Raw genomic sequence first — 26,878 nt, forward strand, 5'->3', positions numbered from 1 at the left:
GTAAATCTACAGTATTAGCATTTGAAACTGCAAACATACCTTGTGAAAATACAAAAAGAGAAATGAATGTGTTTTAGAAAGAGTTGCATGTGTGTTGCTCAGTCAGTGGGAACAATGAAAATAACCCAAGCACATCATTTCTGCTTTTCATATGGGTATATGTTTTGGAGAGACAGACCCTGTAACGGTATGTAAAGGTGACTGTGCTAAATTCCTTTCTTTATTATCCATGCATGAATCTACATTGAGAATAGCAATTGCTTATTTGCACAGATGCTCACCTAAGTCAGTGCTCCTTTAAGTCATTGCAAAGGAGGTCCTCACTGGTACTGTATATGTAAGATTAAGGGAGATGAACTGAATCAGCCGTATTAGTAGGTTGTGCGAGGGTGCAGCTGGCACACCCTACACCAAACCCATGACCACGCCAAGCCACGCCCTCAATGTCACTGCCAACTGGCACTTCTCCTGCATATACTTTGACACCAAACCTTTGCAAGGTACCATGCAATGCAGTTTTACAATGTGTAACAGGGCAGATCCTAGGCAACATCACACACCACATGCAAGGGTCTTAACCACAATTCAAAAGAGCCAGGCTCATCTGCATTCACACAACACAGCCTGTTATAAATGCATGAAATGTACCGATTTATGTGAAGCTATTAATTATTATGGTGATAGCAAACAAGCTTATTAGCTAGATGTGGCAGGATAGCAGCAGAGAGAAGACTCAGGGACAGAAAATGCAGTGAAACCAAAATATTTTAAAAGACAAAACACAAATAAAAAGGCACAGGGGCCAAACAAAAAGGTATAAACAATAGGTTTCTAACACAACACTGGAACAAAACAAATCATTATACAGACAACACTTACTCTCTGTGTCTCTTCAAAACAAAACACTCCAAACCACCCTCTTGCACAAAGGGTTTCACCTGCCCTTTATACTCTGTGGCTGGAGCCCAATTAACTAATAATTAACAATTAAACACTTAAGGCTCCAGCCACACTCGCATGTATTTTCGCAGGGAGGAATTTAACCCCGTCCCTGCTGATCCAAACCAAAAATCACAATAAACATAATGAAAATAGTAAAAATAACAAACACAAATTATAGGGGCGAGCTAGCACCCCATCACACTAGATAATACATGCAACTATAACAAAGCTATTTGTGTTTTAGACCAATTCATATCATCACAACATTGCCTGAACACATCTCAGCATGCCTGAACCTATGGATATTTTTTTTTTATTCTTTTCTGGTAATAGAAATGTAGAAGGCTGTTTGGCAAAGCTCCCAGAACTACGATTACACCCAAAACAGACTGCGTTTAGGTGCAACCTGGGTGTGGTGCTATGATTCATTGATTGAAGAGCTCTTTGTTTTCTGGGCGCAGCAATTAAAAGAGCTGAGATCAGCTTATTTCCTCTAGGCTGGCTGTCTCAGGAGACCAAACAGGTTTATCTGCCTGTCTTCTTAGTATTGTGATGATGATCTCCACCCTCCCTTCATCTCCAGTGAGCTACTGTACAGTGTGTCTATATTGTATCATCTTTAATGCTTAGGTATTTAATGTACAGTACTACTGTAGAAGGGCTGGCCGTTACTGTTATTTCGAGGGTTTATGACACAAATGTATAAAAATTGCCAGTGGCAGCAGTGTGAGAAAGTGGAGGTCAGGAGCTCAATCCTCTCAGTTTACAAATGACAAGGACTGAAGGAGACAGCTTAACTAACTGCTGTAGTTACCTGTCCTGACAAGGTGATCCACATACTGTACATCACAGATAGGTAGAACATAATTGTCCTGCAGATTTTCAAGGTTTGGTTTTGAACTGTTAGATGAATCACTGAATGATCCATTGCTATTAAGGTGTCAAAACAGGTCTCAGCTGCCAGCTATGACAATGCTTTGAATGGATGATGTCTTGTGGTAGTGTATTGTAATCATTGTAGTCAAGAACAGAGTCTTTGTGTTTTTTGGCAACTTCTAGATAAAAGGGTACCTATCTTACAAGGAGTAGTCTAGTAGTGATTTAATCAGAGGACGGTATATCAATAATACAAAATCATATAAGAAGGAACTAGTATAACATTGGAATTATTTTAATCAGATTGATTATTAACTAGTTATGTTTTGAGATACCAACTAAAAGTATGATATGTGATTCTCCAGCGGATTGCAAATTGTTGACTGGTGTATATTGTTAAAGTTAGTGGATGAATCAGTGGACATACGGTAAGTTTTATGATATGTTTACAATCAAACTTCTGTTTACTGTTAATGCCCCACAGAAGTTAGGTTAAAGCAGGACTATCTTATGTCTCACATTTCTAGTTACTTTAGCCTTGTCTGACTATTTGTAAAAAGTATTTTGTTAATTCAGAGGAAGCTATACATTAAAAATGAATAGCCACAGTGTGAAATAGTATGTCATATTTTCTAACATGCTTTTAACATGCTACCGATTAGTGGGTGTTTGTGTGCAGTCAGTCCCTGGCAGACAGAAACACTCTCTTGACTTTCATCTGGCTTCTCTGTGATTAACCCATACCAATGTCTATGGACACCAATCCAGTTTAAACTTCAATTTAATAGACCAGGAAAACCCACATGCTGTAGAAATAGCTCAATGAGTCCCTGTTTAACAACTGGCATTTTTTAAAAGTTAATTTCAGTTAAATTATTAGCAGGGTGTCTGCTAAATTGGTAATCTACAACTATGAACCAAAGTTTTGCATCACCCTATAGAATAAACTAATTTTGCATCATACAGTCGAATGAAACCTGCTGAATAATGTTACGCTAACATATTGAATTACATACCGCTTTGTAGTTTTCCGTATACTGAACGAAAAACTAACAAAAATTGAAAACTGTGACTTTTTGAAATCTAACAAGAAATACTTTTAGAACTACTATTACGCTTCCAGTAGACTTTTGCAATATCATTGTGTAGTTTCTGTGATTTATATGATGTAAAATAAAATTTCAATTATGTTCAGATTTGTAGAATTGTAGGTGATGCAACACTTTTAGCCTTAGCTGTACTTTGAACTTTTCCAACCCCTCACTATAAGACTCTTCCTACTGCAGATATATCTCTGCCAAGATATACTGTGCGATTCTGAAAATGAGCAGTTAGGTCAAGGTTTATGCTTTTGCTTATCATATACATTTACAATAGTTGGCCATGTCTTTTGTATTATTTACAATGCTTTATCACATGTCTGTGCTCTACCATGCTTTTACTATGCTTTGAAACACAAGTATACTATATTGCTCCAAGACTATGTAGACTGTTGCTTATCATTGGAAGCAAGTTTTCATTTTTACGAAAGCTTATCATAAATGTAAATTGGTACTTTATCAACAGAGCATGATTCTCTAGTGATAAAGTACCAAGTTATGTTTGTCTTTAATATAAAGCATTGATGAGTCCAGCTGTTTTTTACTGAAGCAAATTATGTTTAACCTCCAAAACCTTGCAGGTGGAGCACTAGAAAGCCAGATGTGCAGGATCAAGGAGTTCACAGTCAGCCAGGTGGCCAGACCATTGCCTGTTCAAACCGATCACTCACCACCCAGCTAAGCAATGCAAACCTCTTACCCCTTGGTACCTGTATACCTAATCTGCAGAATGCAAACATCACATATTTGCATATAAAAACTGCTTAAACAGTATAGTATTAACATTTTTAAAACTAGTAATATGCAAATATGACAAACTACTAATATGCAAATATTGCTTTAAAAAATCATAAGAAAACCAACTGAACATTAATATGCATCATAGCTTTGCTAGTAACCGTCTTCTTCAGACAAGGATAAACACATTGCAGCCACTCCCTGTTTGTTGCACTGGTACTCAGGGCTTACATTCTTAATGGGAAGTCTGTGGTGACTTCAGCTGAAGCTTGTTAACCACCTGTAGTTTCATTTGCGTCCGAGTGAAAGATAAAAACGTTGTGATGTATATTAAGTATTTCATTCCACATGAACTGATGAGATTTCATTTAACTCCTCACTTCATCCCAGTAATTACTCCCAAGATATGTGTGACAATGCTATAATCGCCACACCTGAAATAAGTGTATGGTGTCATCTACAGTTGCAATGTAATCCTTGATACATTCAGCAAAACACATGTTTTACTCCGATGTGTAATTCGGAACACACTTAGCTGTCATTATGCAATTCTAACCCAGATATTACAACATGAATCTTTTGAGAATGTAAGTTCAGTGTTTCAACACTGCTGTATTACCCAGCTTACTGGAGTCATTGGCAGCCTGGTATCCATCTGCCAATGCGTAAAGGGTCACATTAATATAAACAGGATTACACTGCATTTCTTGTGAGGCTAGATCAGTCAACGTGTCTTTACAGAATAAGATAAAGCTCAGTCTAGTGAAAATATGGCAGACTGTTCTGTAAAGAAATACTCAGCTGTGCACTAGATGGTGCTGGTTATCCGTTTAACACTAACTCCTGACCTTGTTCATCTCTGAATGATAAGGGATTTTCAGCACAATGTCACCATCTCCTGGTCATTGCAGGTATTGCAGCTGGGGTATTTCTTTTTTTTTTTTTTTTTTTTTTTTTTTTAAAACCTCTACCACACATTATTACACAGGATAGAGGAAGTGATTTAGAAGTGTAACTTTTAAGAATCTAGACACAATCTCAATTAGATTTTTTAATTCTGGGGGTCTTTTAAAACAAATACAGTAAATTATGCAGCTTTTGCAGTCTGTAGGACAATATTTATTAATCATCATATGTCTCCTGAACATTTTTTTATTTTTTTATGTTGTGGCAGCCACCATCGCAGGAACTGACTTAAAAGAAAAAACAAAAGTACCACAAGGTGTTTATCGGTAGAAAATGCATCATTTTTGGATTACTAATTATTATTTAGCAGACGCCTTTATCCAAGGCAACTTACAGAGACTAGGGTGTATGAACTATGCATCAGCTGCAGAGTCACTTACAACTACAAGTCACCCGAAAGACGGAGCACAAGTGACTTGCTGAGGGTCACACAATGTGTCGGTGGTTGAGGTGGGATTTGAACCAGGGACCTCCTGGGTATAAGTCTTTTTCTTTAATCACTGGACCACACAGCTCCTTTCAATCTTTTGCATTTTAAACAGACAACAGAAGCTTTCCTAGAAAATGTCCCTGTATTTGGTCATACAACAGTATTGCAAGCAGATCATTTGTGCAGATATTTAATTAACTCTACGGTACCAGGGAAATGTGGAGGCGTCTACATTTCTTTGATGCTTGTGTGGGGAAGTGTATTTTGATAATACTAGTAAATAAAACCCGCTTCTATGAATATATGTAGTTTCTTATCTTGTGTATTTGAGAAGGCAAGAGCACAAAGCCACTAAACCACAATCTAGCTTTAGCGAGAGGAAACACTACTTCAGCTACGAGCACAGAGGTTTTTCGAATTTATTTTTATTTTTTTAACAGTCTAACACTAACAATATTTGCACTAGTCCCATTTTCTTCTGTTGAAAAGTATGCAGGTGCTTTATGCTACAATTTGGAATATGCAAACAGTAAATCAGCACTATAGATGCACAGTTGCTGCTGCTTCTATAGTGCTGCAATCAGACCATGTGATCTACAGCACCGGTACCAGGATGCAGCTGAGTATCTACTGTATAGTGCTGTATTTGAAATATGTGCACAGTCTGAATAAACATCAAACATGGGAACAAAGTAAAGAATCAAAAGGTTCTTAGCATGGGTGCCAATAATAATACATTTATTTGATATATATATATATATATATATATATATATATATATATATATATATATATATATATATATATATAAAAACAGGCAAAGTGGAAGCATTGTCTCCAATAGAAAAAAAAAAACTTTTATTCGTCCTTAAGAACACTTACATAAAAAAACATTCATAGCAAACTTCAGCAAATGCCAGTAAAACCTATACAGTAACCTGTACTTAAGATTTCCATTACACGAGAGTAGATGTTAAAACTTCATGCTGATTTGAACTCGGCTCTCACCAAGATAAGCACCAACTAAGACGTAGCTTTACAGTAAACTAATGTGATCCATATGTGTCTCCATCCATTTACGTTTCCTTCCACATGATGATGTAGATATCCTTCTGTCTGGTGTTAATGGCTGAAGTGTAATGCTGGCTCCAGGGGTCAGCTTATTTTGCCTCCCTGGCTCATCAGCACACACAACGGCTGCGATGCTGGCTCCGGGGATCAACCACAGTGCGGCCTCCCCAGCGCATCAGCATGACAACCGTCTGGATTGAGCTAAGTAGGGTACATCTCTGGGGTTTTCAAGTGGGCACCTTCCATCCTCAGTGTTTTGTCGACTAGCCCACGACACCTCAAGAGGGCTCGACGGTGATTCTGGCGTCCCAGCATCACCCCCCTCCGTCCCCCACTCAACTCAGCCCAGCTTACTTACCTGTACATCAGCGTTTCTTTCTTTCTATTAATAATCAATTACTCTTCCCAGACATGTGTTACTTTCCACACAAGTGGATAAGCACACACCTGTGATTCAGAGATTCAGTTTGCATAGATTGTGTCAAGTGTAACATGTTTTTTGGCAAAATATGATATTCTATTGATGTCTGTGTTTGCAGTCTCACCTGTAGGCTATAGCGTATGTTGGGCCCTATGAACAAACCTTGAACTCATAAGTTAACTGTCTGAATAAAATATAGTTTGATATTCATGACACGGTCCTAGACAGTGTTGGCTTTGCAAACACAAGCTGTATTGATAGAAAACACTGTAAAACAGTAATTCAATGAATACATACTGAAGTGTTGAGTCTTTCTTGTCTAAAAGTTCTCATGTATATATTCTTGACGAATGGATGTGAAATATTAAACCTCTGTGAGAACCATACAGATACATGACAAATGTGGTTTAGCCCACACGTCTGGTTTAGCCCACACGTCTGCATTTTGCTGGGTGTAAGATATGAGAATTTAAGAGGAACGGTAAGAGTTTATTCAGCTCACAAACATTTCAACTCCAAAGCAACAGTTTATTAAAGTTTACCATGGTATTCTGTGCACTTTTCAGTTCACCATGGTTTGCCATGTTTTTAAATATCCCTATGCCTTACCATGCCATCACTCTGCTTTATTATACTGTGCTGTGCTTTTACTATGGGACGCTTTTATAAGGGATACTTTTGGTGAAGGTCTGAGTGCCAGGTCTGTTCTGTTCCGGATTGTATTTAGCTTTGTTCACAATAGTTTTATTATTATGTTTTGTGAACAGGGCTATATTCACATGCTAAGTTTGCACCATTTTTTGTAAGGAGAAAATCACACTGCTGATGTTACAGAATATGGCCCTCAATGTCTAAAACAGTATTGCATATGGATCAATATCTTCATGGTAGAAGCTCACATTATTTATAGAGTATCTACAACCATGGTCTGAAGAAAACTGGATCCTTTGTACCATTCTGCTTTGAGGTTCACAACCACCCTGGGTTATTCTGTTCATCATAGTGATTTCTATAGATTGGCGGTCTGACTTCTTTATCTTTAGATTGAACCACTGGTACATAATTGTCTATCTTTGGCAAATCCCCAAATTATCTTAATAAATGGCTAATTATTAGTTCTTATAATCTTAGATTTCAGACTGTTCTAAGTTTCTCAGTTCCTAAAGTTCATATGGAATTAATGGTCTATGGTCATGGAATAAACTTCAGGGAGAATTGAAACTTACTGTCTTGATCCCTTTAATTGACTTCAAACATAAAATTGGCCTCCATGTACCTGAGACATGTTTTTGGTTAGGCTGGTGCTCCTAAATTGTTTCTTGTAATTTGACCACCACCTTCTTAACCAGGTCTCCCTCGTAGAATAGATTTTACAACTGCCATTAACTTCACAAGCTAATACCATTCCTTTTTCACACAGGGCACTCAACATAAAATATATTGTCACAATTCTCACTACCCAGAGCCTCACCCTTCCCCTTCTACAAACGAAGGGCAAGACTGCAGGAGCTGCTAGCAAACACCAATATGTAAGCAAGTCTGTTGTGTTTGCTGGGCATTGTATCACCCTTTGATTGTGTTAATTTAAAATGCAAAGTCAACGTAGTTATTAATATTGCAGTAGACATTTCATACATGCTTATTCCAGTGTTTATTCATATGGAGAATGTACACAGCTCAGCTGTTCCTCCAAGTTCCTTGTCAGGTCAGGTTCTCGGTTGGAGGATAGGATTTCAGCATTTGGGGTCACACACACCCCACGACACAAGGTAAACCTCCTAATAATACTAATATTAATATTTTATAATATTAATATTATATTTATAATATTAATATTTTATAAATTCCTAATATAGTGCTATGGAGAAAGGTATTACACTTGTATCTCTGTGGGGTATCATGTGTCCACATTTGCTCAACGTTAAACTGCTGGGTTCATACCAACCCCACATATACCCCATACAGTATACTGACCAATGTATACCACCGATTCTAGTATACTGAGCAATGTACTGTTATATCACTGACTCTGTCCCCAGATGTCTTCACTAAAGGACATTGTGTGTTACATGCATATGATGCCCATTTTCTGTCACTTACCGACTAGCCTGTTTTAAAAGAAATATTTGCAATCATATTTCTTTGATTTGTTAATGACAAAAGAAACCAAATACAATCAATGGCATCCATTTAGACTAAAACATTTGTCATTGAATGTGTTAAGTATCTTTTAGTGTTTCTAAATTTAGCACTGTTTTGGGGTATTTTAGAGTTGTGGGTGATTTGCAAGGGTTACTGCAGAAATATTACCTTAGCAGGGCATCAACAAATCTACGTAGAACGAGCAGTGTGGTCATTGAGCATGTAAAGCAGATATACATACATAGTCACCCATAAAGCACCAAACAAGGAGGAAACGGAGCTCTCTTTTAAGAGCCCAGCTCTGTTTCAGCATCGCTTTCAGTAGGTAGAATGCAGCCAAGCCAGATCTCCATATTAATATGTAAGTACTGGGGTAACATGCTTTTAATGAAAATCTACCAGTGATTCTTTATAGTTTAGGAATCGGAAAGTTCTTTGGTTATTAGACTGGGATTTAAAGAAACTGCAGTGAAGTAATTTCAGGGCAAAATGCCTGGTTTTAATTGATAATTAACAGCAACTATTACCATTACTGTTGCTGTTGTTTTCCTAAATGTTGTTCTTGTGAAATGTTAGGGACAATGGCACTGACTACAAGTGAATGTGATTGCTGATCAGTTGAAGATCCCTCTTTTGAAGGAAGCAGTAGCCATATAGATAGGAATTAACCAGACATCTTACAGAAGAGGATATACACATATTGTAGTGTTTATTTTAATTGCTTTAGAAGCACACAATTAAACATTGCAACATGAAATAAAAATGAGTGTAAAGCATGTAAATAGCAAAATGTGTTTATGATTTGAATATGTTTGCATTCAAAGTGCTGTAGGGAAAGATAATACATGTATTATTGGCCTGATTTAGTGCATTAAGGTTTTATTAATTTGCAATAACAGGAACATTGATGATGATGATGATGATGATATAGTATGCAGTTATTGAAACAAAGATGCCATTTTTATATACCATTGAATACGCACCTAACAAATAAAGCAGTGATGTGAGTGACACATTTTGTCTAACAGCCTTTATTAATGTATGTTCTCTGAGAGGCACAAGCAAAATATCAAAGAGAAAAAAACAGTAGTTTGTTAAATTAAGGTCAATTTCGCTGCAGCTTTGACGCCAGTAGACCTCTTGCTCAACCACATGGACACTTTCATATAGCGAGCACTCTGCAACAGGACGTGGTTTGCCAGATACTTTTATATTTCAGACCCCACTGCAGTTTATTTTCATCTTAATCTCAAGGTTAAAATAGAACTGAATATAACCTTTTTTCCAGAGCTTATACCATACGTTTAGTGTTAGTTTTCACAGTTGACCATGTTTTCTACCACGCATTACCATGTTTCGTTGTGCTTTATCATAATTTCTATGGTACAACAGCTAATACTGATAACATGCACCCACATACATACAACTTTCAAGTGCTTCTCACATTGGCATTGCAACTGTTCATCTATAATACTCACTGTAGGTTTCACAGGTTTAGATACAGTAAGCACTCATTTTCAGATACTGCTAACATTTAGTAGTCAGGGGTCTGTGAATCATAAGGTAGTCTACAATTCAGCTTTGACGAGATCTACCTCTGGCAATTCTATTAGACAGTGTACAGTATATTTAACTCATGAATGCTTTGGTGTGTTTTATAATTTAAAAAATGCTGCAGTGCACAGTATGTTTGATCAAGCAGACTGTTTGGAAGTCGTCAGTAACTTAAATTTATGCATAGTTTATTGATATACTGCAAGCTGTGGTTTTTGATGATGTATACATTAACGCTAGTTATCACATTTTTAAAAAAATGATCATCACACTCCAGCATAATTTATTATTATTATTGATAACCATCTATTGAGCATCTATAAGAATTAAGAAGGGGAATACAGGGTTAAAGAAAATGAAAGGTAATTTTTTTAATACATTGAAATCTTTATAGTAGAAACAAATATCTATTAGAAGAGGTTTTTGTGAACTTTTTAGATGTGACGTGTCCCCTATTTCTTAGAGATCTGACAGTATTCTATATAGGAATCTATCTCACTGCCTCTCCTGTCTTTCAGTGCTGTCTGCAGCGACCAGCTCTGGACAACAGTCAGGTAAGGTAACAGTTTAAACACAAGACTAGACAGGTAGACCGAAGAAAAGAGATGAAAAATATACAGTGAATATGAACGGTGTCTGTAACACATTTCCTAACCCCAGTTATAGGGCGTTCTTAATATAACGTGCCTCAAGTATAATGTACGTGTTTATAGTGCAGCTGGACAAACACATGAGAAACACCTGCCATAACACTGTCAATATGGTGCAACTGGTATTTTGAACAGACATTTGAGCTAATAAAAATAAATAAATAAATAAATAAATAAATAAATAAATAATTAATATATATATATCCTGGTACCGGTGCTGTAGATCACATGGCCTGATTGCAGGGACCATAAAGCACCTGCACATTTTTCAGCAGAAGAAAATGGGGACTAGTGTACTAGTGTTGCTACTGTTACAAATATGTCATAAAATACATTGTAACCTAGTACTCTTTTAAATAAGTATCAATAATAATGTTTCATAATACTGTAACTTGGCAGACATTACCAGTAATTATAATATTACAGTGTTGTTTAATAGTATTAGCCTATCCTGACAATCCTGACCTTAACCTAATAATGATTTTAATGCGCTGTGCCAGTATATATGTCTTACTTATGCTTCTTATAACTGGTGCCTAGTTAGCATGATCCACAATTTGTATCATAGCTTTTGATAAATGAAGCAATACTAATGCAAATCTCCGCTGGCTCTTACCCTTCGTCTCCGGTGAACAATTTCTACCTGTTTGAAGTCTGACGAACAATACTTGACTTTCAGCTTCTGTCAGTATACCGTATTATACCTTTCTAAACAGCAGAGAGTCTGGAGATTATTAAGAGAATAACGTTTTCGACCTCTGGCAATGCTGCACTTTAATACACAGCAATTGAAACCCAAAACTGAAATGAAATGCTGCATCTCATAATAAACGTTACGTCTATTGGCCAAGGGCTTTAGTGAAATGCATTTTGATGGGAGATTCATCGGTGATGTTTATCCTATGAATAATTCACAACAGTTAATATTTTGTTAATTTATTTTTGGGTTTATAAACATTTCGGACGATTTAGTATGATTTTTTGTAAACAGAAAAAAAACTCTCTCATCTAGCTTTGTCTATCTAACTTTCCTTTCGTTTTGAAAGTATAAAAAACTGTCGCTGATTTATTGTTGAACTACCGCTGATTGATTGAGGTTGTTTAAAGCGGCTTAAAATGGGCGTCTAACGTCACCATTTTACCTTAGTTCATCTATGAACGATTTCTAGCGGCGCCATAGTGGAGGGTCTAAAAGCACAGGACGGTGTAAACAGCGGTACTTTACTGTATTTACTAAAAAAAACAGTAAGTAATGTATCTCTGTGTCTGTGAGTGTTGTATGATATTTTTGCTGTGTATCTGCACTGAAGCTCAAGCAACGGCTGTGCTGACCCTGGAGCCCCCACATACATGCTATAGCTGTTTCTGAGTGCCGTCTGATCTTCTTTACAGCTCAGATTCTCTCATTGTCTTTATTCAGATAAACCAAAGGCTGTGCTGACCCTGGAGCCCCCGGGTGGAGAGATATTCACAGGAGACAGAGTTACCCTGAGCTGTGGGGTTGGGGGAGACCCTGCTGGCTGGAAGTATCTCTGGTTCAAAGACAGACAAGGAACAGCACTGCCCCAGACTGACAGCAGCAGTGTAGAGGGGTCCAGCTACACAATCAGCGCTGCTGCTCTGTCCCACAGTGGAGAGTACCGGTGCATAGCTCAAAGGAGAAATGGACTGCTTTACTCAGAGTACAGTGATCCCATCCAGCTAATAGTATCTGGTAAGAGATTCCAATTAATTAGACTAAACACTGGTACTGATTTCCTCCATGCCCACTGAAGTGTCCCCCACTAAAAGAGGTCTCTTAAATACACATACATGCTATAGCTGTTTCTGAGTGCCGTCTGATCTTCTTTATAGCTGAAACTCGTCCAAAAGCTGTTCTGACCCTGGAGACTGGAGGGACCGAGGTATTAGTTACACAAAGTGTGACACTGCGATGTGGGGTTCAAGGGAGCTCTGCTGAGTGGAGCTATGCATGGTACAGAGATGGGAATGAACTGTCTGAATACAAGACTTACTCGAGCAGTAGACATGGTGACAGATACACAATCAACTCTGCAGATGAGTCACACAGCGGGGAATATACCTGTAAAGGTGAAAGGACGGCTAAACCATTTTACTCCAGAACCAGTGATCCTCTGACACTGAAAGTTTCCAGTAAGTATTATAAACCCTTTGTATTCTAACATGTATCCCAAATTAATCTGCATTTCCTTGTACTTTCTTCTCGAACACTCTTCCTAATCCCTCCTTTACACCAGTGCCCTGAACACGGGCTCCTGAACTACCTCCTTAGCAGTAAAATAAAATGATTACTAAAGAGTGACGGAGGACACCAGGAGACACACCCGTAACAATCTGCTTCATTTCAGAGAGGTTCATTCTCTGAAAAGTATAACCTATTGTATTACCTTTATGAGAGACAGGTGAAAATACAGCTCAGATTCTCTCATTGTCTTTATTCAGATAAACCAAAGGCTGTGCTGACCCTGGAGCCCCCGGGTGGAGAGATATTCACAGGAGACAGAGTTACCCTGAGCTGTGGGGTTGGGGGAGACCCTGCTGGCTGGAAGTATCTCTGGTTCAAAGACAGACAAGGAACAGCACTGCCCCAGACTGACAGCAGCAGTGTAGAGGGGTCCAGCTACACAATCAACTCTGCTGCTCCGTCCCACAGTGGAGAGTACCGGTGCATAACTCAAAGGAGAAATGGACTGCTTTACTCAGAGTACAGTGATCCCATCCAGCTAATAGTATCTGGTAAGAGATTCCAATTAATTAGACTAAACACTGGTACTGATTTCTTCCATGCCCACTGAAATGTCCCCCACTAAAAGAGGTCTCTTAAATACACATACATGCTATAGCTGTTTCTGAGTGCCGTCTGATCTTCTTTACAGCTCAGATTCTCTCATTGTCTTTATTCAGATAAACCAAAGGCTGTGCTGACCCTGGAGCCCCCAGGTGGAGAGATATTCACAGGAGACAGAGTTACCCTGAGCTGTAGGATTGGGGGAGACCCTGCTGGCTGGAAGTATCTCTGGTTCAAAGACAGACAAGGAACAGCACTGCCTCAGACTGACAGCAGCAGTGTAGAGGGGTCCAGCTACACAATCAGCTCTGCTGCTCTGTCCCACAGTGGAGAGTACTGGTGTCGAGCTGGGAGGGGGAATGGACTGTTTTACTCAGAGTACAGTGACTCTGTCATGCTAAAAGTAGCCAGTAAGTGATTTTAATTAGTAAGATAAACTATAATCCTGTTTATCATTTAAGAACCTCGACACCCCCTTCAATTGACAAACACACACACACTCATATACAGTACTGTGCAAATGTTTTAGGCAGGTGTGAAAAAATGCTGTAAAGTAAGAATGCTTTCAAAAATAGAAATGTTAATAGTTTATATTTATCAATTAACAAAATGCAAAGTGAGTGAACAGAAGAAAAATCTACATCAAATCAATATTTGGTGTGACCACCCTTTGCCTTCAAAACAGCATCAATTCTTCTAGGTACACTTGCACACAGTTTTTGAAGGAACTCGGCAGGTAGGTTGGCCCAAACATCTTGGAGAACTAACCACAGTTCTTCTGTGGATTTAGGCAGCCTCAGTTGCTTCTCTCTCTTCATGTAATCCCAGACAGACTTGATGATGTTGAGATCAGGACTCTGTGGGGGCCATACCATCACTTCCAGGACTCCTTGTTCTTCTTTACACTGAAGATAGTTCTTAATGACTTTTGCTGTATGTTTATGGTCGTTGTCATGCTGCAGAATAAATTTGGGGCCAATCAGATGCCTCCCTGATGGTATTGCATGATGGATAAGTATCTGCCTGTACTTCTCAGCATTGAGGAGACCATTAATTCTGACCAAATCCCCAACTCCATTTGCAGAAATGCAGCCCCAAACTTGCAAGGAACCTCCACCATGCTTCACTGTTGCCTGCAGACACTCATTCGTGTACCGCTCTCCAGCCCTTCGGCGAACAAACTGCCTTCTGCTACAGCCAAATATTTCAAATTTTGACTCATCAGTCCAGAGCACCTGCTGCCATTTTTCCGCACCCCAGTTCCTGTGTTTTCGTGCATAGTTGAGTCGCTTGGCCTTGTTTCCACGTCGGAGGTACAAGTTTTGCATGAAGGCCACTTCTGACCAGACTTCTCCGGACAGTAGATGGGTGTACCAGGGTCCCACTGTTTTCTGCCAGTTCTGAGCTGATGGCACTGCTGGACATCTTCCGATTGTGAAGGGAAGTAAGCATCTGCTGCAGTAAGTTTCCTTGGCCGACCACTGCGTCTACGGTCCTCAACGTTGCCCGTTTCTTTGTGCTTCTTCAAAAGAGCTTGGACAGCACATCTGGAAACCCCTGTCTGCCTTGAAATTTCTGCCTGGGAGAGACCTTGCTGATGCAGTAGAACTACCTTGTGTCTTGTTGCTGTGCTCAGTCTTGCCATGGTGTATGACTTTTGACAGTAAACTGTCTTCAGCAACCTCACCTTGTTAGCTGAGTTTGGCTGTTCCTCACCCAGTTTTATTCCTCCTACACAGCTGTTTCTGTTTCAGTTAATGATTGTGTTTCAACCTACATATTGAATTGATGATCATTAGCACCTGTTTGGTATAATTGTTTAATCATACACCTGACTATATGCCTACAAATTCCCTGACTTTGTGCAAGTGTACCTAGAAGAATTGATGCTGTTTTGAAGGCAAAAGGTGGTCACACCAAATATGGATTTGATTTAGATTTTTCTTCTGTTCACTCACTTTGCATTTTGTTAATTGATAAATATAAACTATTAACATGTCTATTTTTGAAAGAATTCTTACTTTACAGCATTTTTTCACACCTGCCTAAAACTTTTGCACAGTACTGTATATATTTATGAATTGTTCCTTTTATGCAGCTCGACCAAATGCTGTGCTGACCCTGGAGACTGGAGGGACTGAGGTATTTGCTACAGAAAGTGTGACACTGCGATGTGGGGTTCAAGGGAGCTCTGCTGAGTGGCTCTATGCATGGTACAGAGATGGGAATGAACTGTCTGAATACAAGACTTACTCGAGCAGTAGACATGGTGATAGATACACAATTGACTCTGCAGATGAGTCACACAGCGGGGAATATACCTGTAAAGGTGAAAGGATGACTAAACCATTTTACTCCAGAACCAGCAGAACCAGTGATCCTCTGACACTGAAAGTTTCCAGTAAGTATTATTAGGACACCAGGAGACACACTCGTAACAATCTTCTTCATTTCAGAGAGGTTCATTCTCTGAAAAGTATAACTGTAAATAAATAACTAAACACTGAACATTAAACAGAACAAAACACATTAACAAAGTAAAGGTCACAAGGGCCAAAACAAAAGGTCTACAAAAACAGTCAAGGAGGTAATCTAAGAAACAAGACGGCACATCACGGAACATGAAAATACCCTCACCTCTCACCCACATCAACTCCAACACTAACCCTCATCACCGGTGATCACCCTATTTATACACCTGCACCTCACACCCACATCAACTCCAACACTAACCCTCATCACCGGTGATCACCCTATTTATACACCTGCACCTCTCACCCACATCAACTCCAACACTAACCCTCATCACCGGTGATCACCCTATTTATACACCTGCACCTCTCACCCACATCAACTCCAACACTAACCCTCATCACCGGTGATCACCCTATTTATACACCTGCACCTCTCACCCACATCAACTCCAACACTAACCCTCATCACCGGTGATCACCCTATTTGTACACCTGTGGCTGGGGCCTGAATGAATTATTTAATCATTTATTCAATTCATGGCTCCAGCCACATTCCCACGTGTTTTTGCAGGGAGCAATTTAACTCCATGCTGGCACCCAATACCCCCCAACACACACACGCACCTCGGCCGGGGTTTTGCTGTACCACACTGCCACAATAACCTTTTGCACTACCTTTATGAGAGACAGGTGAAAATACAGCTCAGATTCTCTCGTTGTCTTTATTCAGATAAACCAAAGGCTGTGCTGACCCTGGAGCCCCCGGGTGGAGAGATATTCACAGGAGACAGAGTTACCCTGAGCTGTGGGGTTGGGGGAGACCCTGCTGGCTGGAAGTATCTCTGGTATAAAGACAGACAAGGAACAGCACTGCCCCAGACTGACAGCAGCAGTGTAGAGGGGTCCAGCTACACAATCAGCTCTGCTGCTCTGTCCCACAGTGGAGAGTACCGGTGTCGAGCTGGGAGGGAGAATGGACTGTTTTACTCGGAGTACAGTGACTCTGTTAGATTTAATGTTTCTGGTAAGCGATTTAAATTAGTAAGAGATTGTAATTAATTACTCCAGAACCAGTGATCCTCTGATAGTGAATGTTGAATGTTTCCAGTGAGTATTTTTAAACCCTTTGTAACAGTACATTTATTCCAAATTATGCAGAATTTACTTCTAGTTTTTAACACTCTTCTCAATCCCTCCTTATACCAGTCATTTATTCTGATATTTGTATTGTCATAGCTGTACCAATATCTGTGCTGACCCTGGAGACTGGAGAGACTGAGATATTTGCTACAGAAAGTGTGACATTGAGATGTGAGGTTCAAGGGAGCTCTGCTGAGTGGAATTATACGTGGTACAGAGATGGGAATGAACGTCCTGTACACAAGACTTACTCCAGCAGTAGACATGGTGACAGATACACAATTAATTCTGCAGATGAGTCACACAGTGGGGAATATACCTGTAAAGGTGAAAAGTCTAATGAGTTTTACTCCAATTCTAGCAATCCACGCATTCTGAAAGTTTCTGGTAAGTAATTCTAAACCCTCTTTATTATTATTATTATTATTATTATTATTATTATTATTATTATTATTATTATTATTATTATTATTATTATTATCTAAACATATCTTTTACTTCATTCTACTGCCATCCTAAGTTCTCTTCCAAATTCCTTCCTAGGCTATATCCACTTATCAGTGACTGTATGCTGTCCCCACCTCTCCCTGCTTACTTTTCCTAGTCTTTGGGTGGGGTGGTAGAAGGCACTGTGGGATTAATTTAAAAGAGCTGCTTAAAGGTAGTACTGTCCCTGGAACTACAGGGTGGAGGAATGTACACAGGAGACAGAGCTACCCTATTAAAATAGTTATGTAATGTTCCTTTCTGATCATCTTTCATCTGCAGCTCAACCAAAAGCTGTTCTGACTGTGGAAATGGGTTGGATTAAGATATTCATTTCAGAAAGTATGACACTGAGATGTGAGGTTCAAGGGCGTGTTAATGAGTGGAACTATACATGGTACAGGGATGGAATTCATTGCAACAACACTGGATACCGTGAAAGGTACACAGTATACTCCAAAAATGAGTCATACAGCAGACAATATACCTGTAAAGGTGAAAGGACTCCTAAACCACTTTCCTCCATTACCAGCGACCCTCTTGTCCCGAAAGATTTTGGTAAGTAATTTCAAACTACAATGATAAATGTATGTGCCACATATTGCCTGCGACCTGAGTTTCTAATTTGTGCAACCAAACAGGATAGATGTCGTTGACAGCCTCTCTCTCCTCTCTCCCCTGTTACCCCAGTTCTGAAGTGGCAGCTCATTGTGGGGGCTCCCGGTGTCACTGCTCTGCTCGTTCTTCTTGTTGGCTTGGTGCTGTTGTGCCGGAGAATCTGCAGAAAACCAGGTGAGATGAACTCAAGATTTACCTTCCATGGGTTGATTTAATCTATTATTAATGTGTCTGTGTTCTCCTGGTCTGGGATGGGATGGTAATTAATAGGGCGTAAGCCTCTGCTGGATGAGGGACATCGTGTTTGAGTCTACAGTGCTCCTTTCTTCTTACGGGAACCAACCATTATCCCTTTTACCTTGACACCCTCCCTCATCTCACCTTCACATATCTTTCCATTCCTCTTTGATCTGCCTTGTTGTTTCTTTACCCTTTGGAGACCCCGTAATATGAATCCAGTCACCCTGTATGACGATTCTTGTCTCTGCCCCCCCGCCCAGATAACCACAAGCAGGCTCATGGTGAGATGTTTCACTCAATGGTCAACCTGAAAGACAGAAAATCAGGTAATGAATCTTTAGCTAAACATTGTATTAATTGCCCTCAATTTGAATAGAAGAACTTGACAGCCAGTGTCTGTTTCTGTGACTCTAGTAGCTTTTACAATACCTTATTGATGTTTATGATCAAGCCCTTTGAAATAGAATCTGATACATATGTTTAAACATGTAATATACCATAGAGATAAAGGGGTTGACTATCATACTTATTACTATAGTTGTTGTTGTTGTTGTTTTTGTTGTTGTTGTTGTTGTTGTTGTTGTTGTTCTTCTTCTTCTTCTTCTTCTTCTTCTTCTTCTTCTTCTTCTTCTTCTTCTTCTTCTTCTTCTTCTTATTGTTGTTTTAGCTGCTGGACTAGTAAGGATTATTGGAATTTCTCTGTCTCCCTTCCTTCCCTCCGTCTCTCTCCCAATAGTTACTCTATCTGTATTTTCTTCTCCAGCCAATCCTGTTCCAGAAGATGCTGTTTATGACACCATCAGCTTAGCAATGGAAACACAATGTAAGTAGAAGTGTTTCTCTAGTATTATTATTTTGTATTATTTATTTCTTAGCAGGTGCCCTTATCCAGGGCGACTTACGATTGTTACAAGATATCACATTATTTTTACATACATAGTTACATAGTACTGCTAGCTCTCAGTCACACAGAGTATGCATGTTCATCTGTATGCTGTACTGTATTTCAATGTGCCCCACAGCAGCAAGGACTGAAGGAATCTCTCTTCTCTTATCTTTTTTCACAGCCTTTCTCCTCATGCAAGCTTATCTGTGTTTAACCCCCCAGGCAAACCCACTGCAGATGACAGTGATGCACTTTATCAATGCATCGACCCTAGCACAGATATCCAGTGTAATGACAATGATGCACTTTATCAACGCATCGACCCTAGCACAGATATCCAGTGTAATGACAGTGATGCACTTTATCAACGCATCAACCCTAGCACAGATATCCAGTGTAATGACAGTGATGCACTTTATCAACGCATCGACCCTAGCACAGATATACAGTGTAATGACAATGATGCACTTTATCAACGCATCAACCCTAGCACAGATATCCAGTGTAATGACAGTGATGCACTTTATCAATGCATCGACCCTAGCACAGATATCCAGTGTAATGACAGTGATGCACTTTATCAATGCATCGACCCTAGCACAGATACCCAGTGTAATGACAGTGATGCACTTTATCAATGCATCGACCCTAGCACAGATATCCAGTGTAATCACAATGATGCGCTTTATCAATACATCGACCCTAGCACAGATATCCAGCGTAAGCATGGCTGGGCAGTTTCTCTACTACTGTAAGCTTGATTTTTCTCCTTTCTTCTCTACCTTTGTCTAGTGTCCATATTTAACATTGTTCTGTATTTCCAGGTAACCCTGCAGTAGCTAACGTTGCAACCTTTTATTCCATGGTCAGCCTGAAAGGAAAGAACATAGTTAAAAATCCCAAGAATAACTGCTTTTCATTTGACTCATTTTATAGGTTAATACGTTGTGCATAGAGTGGCTCTTCTTGCATAAGAGATCTCACAAAATGCTCTAATAAGATAATGTTATAATAAGAGACATTTTACAGTGTATTTGCTTATCATGAATCACATAAAGGCTTTACCTGGGAGCTGCTATTAAACATAGTGTTGATGTTGTTTCTGTAACCTTAGAATGTGTGCTGTGGTGTGTTCTGTGCATGTGGTATCTACACAGGATATGATTTGGACAGATCCGTAACTTGCGTATCATGCTCATCCAAAACCTCCAATTCCTCCCAGTCCTCATTGTATATTCTTCATTTCATCTGGACCCTGTATTTCCAGGTGACCCAACAGAAGCTAACAGTGATGAGTTTTATTATACTTTCAAATAAAGAAGAAACCTCAAGGTAAGAAATACTGTACATTGAAGCTACACAGGGTCAGGTAGAATCATTTTACAGTGCATCTAAGACAGAAAGTGAAGGAGGAGAGAAAAACTATACCTTACATGCAACTTACAGCACAGCAACAGGATACACATCTGAGTACAAGAGAAAATGAAGTCTAGCAAAGGTCAACAGCAAAACAAATAAGGGAATTTTGACTGAGTTTCTTATGCTATATTTAAAAGGATGCATTTGTAAAAAGAGATACAACAATTTGTTTAGTTACAATAGCACCTTCTGTATCGTTGCAATTCCCAAATGTAATGTTTCCATTCAATGTAACTTTGTAGGCAGCCATCTTGAGAAGGTCTTGCATTCAAATTCTGTGGGTTTGTTGGCAGCCATCTTGAGAAGTCCCAGATTTCACATCAACTGCAACTACTGTATCTTCTTATTGCTCTTATTATTTTGCTTCCACAGGGCAATGAATACAGTTTAAATCAATTGCATGATTTAATCAGAGCATATTTAACAGCATTGGTGAGCGAGCTCACATCATCCAGCCACAATGTACAGGACTATCTCAAGAACACAGACCCAGTTTACTTGTGCCATTTACAACAGAAATGCTAGATCTGCAAATACCGGGATTTAATTAAACATTTTTAAAAACTTTTAAAAAACTTTTTAAAATGTAATATAAAATACTTATCATATATCTATATCTATATCTATATCTATATCTATATCTATATCTATATATATATATATATATATATATATATGTATATATATATATATTTATAGTGTTTTAATTACTTTTGTATACAGCTTTTAATAGAAATAGCTTTTAATTTTATTTTTTTATTTCTATAAAACAATAAAGCAAAACAATATGGAAATATAAGCATTCTGAATACTTTGTATGTTTTAATAAACATAATAGAATGAATGACTGGTTGTGGTATTATTAAATTAAAACATCTGATGTGAAAACAATTTAAACAACCCAATACTATGTTATTTTTTACCAGATGCTTATCATAAGAATACACCCAGAACACTCGTGACACAAATTGCAAAGTGCCTTACCAACAATTCAACAGCAGGCGGCAGTGCAGGCTTATTCAGCTTGGTTGACCATGCTCATTGCTGCACTGTGTACCAATCATTCTGACTGAAACCAACTGCTGATGGCCTGGATAGCAGCTAAGAGCTATATTAATATACTATACACTGGGATTATCAGACCAATCCCTATATGAATGCTGATTGTTTTCATACCCAATATTAATCAATCTCTGTGTATGGTGTGTGCATATTGATAAGAATTCCTGACCAGCTTATTTTAAACTTGGACATCATATTGTCTAACACCAGCTATGCAAAAACTGCATATAAGCAGGTCCCCAGTGGAAATGAGATAACTTGCTTTGGCTTCCTCTGGGAAATGGTTTCGAAGGAACCCCTGCGCTCCAGTGCTGGCAGTGATGAGGAGAGAGCGATGAGAATGTGCTGCTGGGGATGCATGTTTCCATTAGGGTGCCACTCCAGTTCACAACAAGTGTGTCTGGACGAGGAATAAGGTTCAAGTTCAATTCACTTTAGGAGGCTGTAAGTTATTATTCTGCTTCTGAAGCACTTTTCTTTTAAGAAATGCATTACATGACACCCCATTCCCCTTGGTCCAGCATATTCTTTTTCCATATAACTTACAGTACTGACTCTCCCTCTCTCCTATTTCCCGCAACCCCATTGGTTACTTGGCAGTCAGAATATTCCATATGTTCAGAACACAGGGGATTGAAAAAACACAGAATGGCTACCAAACCAGCTATCAAATAGAAAGGCAGCGTATTGACACTGGGTTCAAACCAGGTTCCAGAGGTGAAAGGTTGAGTGCAAAGGGTGGTCAGCCAAGAGTGAATTACATGACAGACAGTAACATAGCTATAACCTGTAACCGGGAAATCAATAAACACACCCATACATCTCTCAATGTAATTTAAGAGTACGTGACTTTCCTCCCCCACCTCCCATTCATTCCCATTTGATTTATTAGAATTGCAAGGCAGCTGTGCACCTTAAAAAGAAATGTGTGTACAGTATGTTGTTATTGGGCAAGTGCATTATGCAATATAGATCAAACTGGCTTATGCCTTCCCATTACTGTATTGTTTTATGCCTCAGTTGGCTTCAATGAGTCTTGATAAGTCTTCCATCCTTCACTGGCTGGTATTACAGGCTTTTATTTGGTTCAACATATTGCTGTTAACAAGAAGAATGGAGAGTTGAACTGGCCTGTGGGTTAAGGAGGAAGGGCAGATCCGCATGTGGGTTACAGTGGTGACGTGATGTTCAAATCAGGTACATTTGGGAGAACATTTCTGGGGTGAATAAATAACTAACAAGCAGCCCTCTTCTCATCATTTGACCCTGGTCTCAGCGCTCACACACTGGCTGCATTATAACTCCAATCTGGGGCTTTATTACAGGCCAATTGCGACCTAATTGTCCTGTAAGCCCTTTGAGACCAAAAACGCAACCTTAAAAAAATGAGTAGCGGTAATCGGGTCACGATTTAGTTTATTAGTGTCCAGTTTTACTGAATTGTTTTGTTGTCTATTTGATAGCAGTGAAACGAGTTGACTAAAATGACATTCCCTGTCAATAAAAACTCAGTTAGGTGTCCCTGTGTGAGGACGCAGAACTCTCTCCATGCTTATTTCTCCTGGTAGATTCCTTGCCAGCTCTGGGAACAGAAACAACAGGGAGGGGAACTGTCGACTGATCATTATTTCACCCTGGCTGTGCTCTTCCACAACAAAGCCAGTGTCTAGGACTTGGAGTTCTTTCAGGGAGCTGTACAGGTTGACAGCATTAGAGTGGCTGTGTTGTGGATAGGCCAAGACAATATAATGTCTTTTTTTTTTTTTTTTTTGTATCCACACTACGGATGTGTCTTACTCAAATCGCTATCTAAATCATTTATACAGAAACTTATTTGAGTTAGGAGGGCCTGTCACTGATGCTGACCTGCTGCAATATGCACACTGGCAGCTCAGTTTTAAGGGCAGAAGCAAAACAGCACAATTATAAAACTGTAAATTATTGATTACAAGCTTCATAGCCATACGCTGGTAATTTCTTACATTTTGGCCCATTGCCTCATGAAGCACCTGGTGCCATCTTCAGAATGAGTCCTGACAGACTGCACAGGTGGCTTTCTATAAGGAAAGCACATATCCCACAGCTAATTCCAGAGCAGCTGTGTAATCCTGGACAGGCCTAACTTGGAGCACGTTTGGAACAATATGAATTAGCATAGCGTAAAGCATATAAACTAGAAAAAGTTCCAGTTCTAGCTAATTACTGCCTACAAAAATCTACTTCAACCTTGTATACCTAGGCATCATTTACACGGGGGACACGGGGGACAAGCCCCCCTCACATTGCAGGAGTACTAAAACTTTTATTTCGTGATCATTTATTAGTATAATCACAAGTATAGAAGTATAGAAGTCAATGGGAAGAAAAATGGGATGGGATCCGGGATCACTGGAGCCGGATCATGAGATGGTGTTTTACTACGAGGATCTGTATCAGGTTCCACTGATTCGTAATGTTGATCCGATCCTGGAGCTGCACACACCTTACCTAGGGAAACTGACCAATGAGAAGTGAACATATGTGGCGTGCAATTTAAAGACCCTGGCTGACACATTTGTATACAGCCTGAGATCACAGTAATGTTGGGAAAAATGGCAAACGAATGGACAAAGATAGAGGAGGATGCACTACGCTGCTGTATGCAAAATGGTGATGGGAAAATGGTTTAAGTTTGTAATTCACCATAGCTTGTGTTATTTACTAATGTTATCAAACTGAGGTTTCTGTCTACTTACAGTTTAACTTTTCATTTTAAATTGAAACAGTAAACTTAAAACAGCAAAATGAATATAGACAAATATATATAGACATACATTTCCGATAACTTTTTACGCAATTATTATACCAAATTAATCACAATATATTACTGATTCTAACTTATTTTGTGTGTTTTAATACATCACACAGACACTTGCATCTTTATTTATCAATGTTCCAAAAATCTCTTGATCACATTTTACTAAACATCTTTAAACTAATAAATAATCAATTACCATAACAAACATTATCGTATTCATCATATTACAGTTTAGTACTTACCTGTAAACAGGACATGTTTAAAGTTTGAAACTCATTGTCTGGAGCTTGGTGTTATTTACATTATCGTTGATACACCGTGGTTTGAGTTTCAAGCTACACCTGCATATTTAAAGTGGATGGAAGGTGAAATACTTTTTAAAACCACTCTTTTCTTATACCAATACAGTACTAGAATCATTTTAAAAGCAAAACTCTATTTATCTGAAGTATTTCAATTGTGGGGAAACCTCAGCGTTTTTAGAAATATATTTCAAGGGCAATTCTCATCCCCCTCATTAAATCTGCATTATGCCACACTCGCTCTAGCGCTCACCGCTGCCTCAGGGCCCAGCTGTACTAAAGGGATCTGATCCTGGATCCAGACTCACAAGCGACTGAATAACTATTTGCCACACTCATCACTCATGACAACATTGTGCCAGCAATTTATTGTTTTGAATGATTGCCACAGTAATGTCTTTGGGTCTTTTAATTAGACATACAAGGGATGCAATATTTTGTTATACTTGTTTGTAACAAATTTTATTATTTCAGATTGAATAATATTCATGCAGGCCCCCGCTACAGAAAATGTCCCCCCAACTTTTTAAACCATAGTTTTACCACTGCTTGTACACATGCTTACCCTGGCTGATAATACTGCAAACCATGAATTATACACCCTTTTTAAAATGTAATAGTTAGGCAGGGACATGTGCTTGTAACAGAACGTTAACTTTCCCCTTACTAACATGATAACATGACATGGTTTTGTTTTACTGGTTACTGTACGTTTCACAGGAAGCCCCACTAAAACTGTTTCATTAAGTGGAAATAGGACCATATACTGTAAGATATACCCTGTCCCTGTAAACAACATCAAATGTATTTTGCTGCAGGATTGTAATAAAAAAAAACGTAGCATCATTGGTGAAGTGACTCCTTTGCTTCTTATTGGATAAACAGGGACCTGCAGTCTCCAATTCTGTCTTCTGGCACCATCAATGGGCTCTTAATCAAAGCGGGAAGCAGAACCGTTTCCTTTCATCACAGTTAATGCACAAGCCACGAGCAGCTTGCTGCTGCGTCAAGAATATGTCTGCGGGGGCTGCATGATGGAATCTGGGATCTTGGTGTGCCAGAGTGTCCTTGGCTTTCTGCCCAGATGTGCAATAACCCTAATGTTAAAGCTGGCAACGGCTCCAATGCCTCGACTGTGCAGTGGATACAGACCACAAGCCCTGACTAATCAATGAGTGAAAAGAGCCTTCCTATTCCACTGCTAGCTAATTACTTACTCACTAAATGCTGGGTCTTGTTGTTTTAATAACAGAATAATTCATTGAGGCACAAGCTGCTCTGATGCAAAGCCTCTCTTCACTACATCAAAGATGTTAGAGATCAGAACACATGGGGTGGTGGTGACACCCTGACCAGGTAGAAGCGTTCGTAACAGAAAAGAAAGCACTGCGCAGTCTGTGAAGGGTTTGTGTTTCTGGCTTGTGTCCAGCTTAGCAGATTGGAATCCCTCTCATTTGAATATTGTAAGTTACAGCTGGGAGGCAGAGAGTTACAATTGTGAAAGCAAATTAGTCAGAATATCATCAGTTCATATCCCAGCCACAGACTCACTGTCTAACTGTCTAACTGTCTAACTTTGTGAAGCTACACCTCAGCTGAGTTATCCGAGGAAAAGAATTGCTGGATAAATAGCAAAACCCAGCTTGAACATAGCCTGTATTGAAGCTAATGAGCCATTCTTGAAAAGCTATTTGCGACACTATTGTAGATAAATGCATTAACTCAGAAAACCCCAGTCATTATTACAACATATAG

At 39.1% G+C, this 26,878-nt stretch overlaps 1 protein-coding gene across 1 annotated transcript; it reads left to right on the forward strand.

The window, feature by feature from the left end:
• The first annotated feature begins 418 nt into the window (after positions 1-418).
• Positions 419-21,496, forward strand: LOC117435523 (B-cell receptor CD22-like). Its single transcript, XM_059004555.1, has 15 exons — positions 419-500; positions 10,759-10,794; positions 12,311-12,604; positions 12,745-13,044; positions 13,354-13,647; positions 13,816-14,109; positions 15,798-16,100; positions 16,904-17,197; positions 17,410-17,700; positions 18,082-18,357; positions 18,490-18,591; positions 18,918-18,983; positions 19,421-19,480; positions 20,811-20,875; positions 21,335-21,496. The coding sequence occupies exons 1-14, from the start codon at positions 419-421 to the stop codon at positions 20,858-20,860; spliced, it is 2,742 nt and encodes a 913-aa protein (XP_058860538.1). The 3' UTR covers positions 20,861-20,875; positions 21,335-21,496.
• The last annotated feature ends 5,382 nt before the right edge of the window (positions 21,497-26,878 follow it).

The sequence above is a fragment of the Acipenser ruthenus genome, chromosome 30, assembly GCF_902713425.1.
Source record: "Acipenser ruthenus chromosome 30, fAciRut3.2 maternal haplotype, whole genome shotgun sequence".
Classification (NCBI taxonomy): Eukaryota; Metazoa; Chordata; class Actinopteri; order Acipenseriformes; family Acipenseridae; genus Acipenser; species Acipenser ruthenus.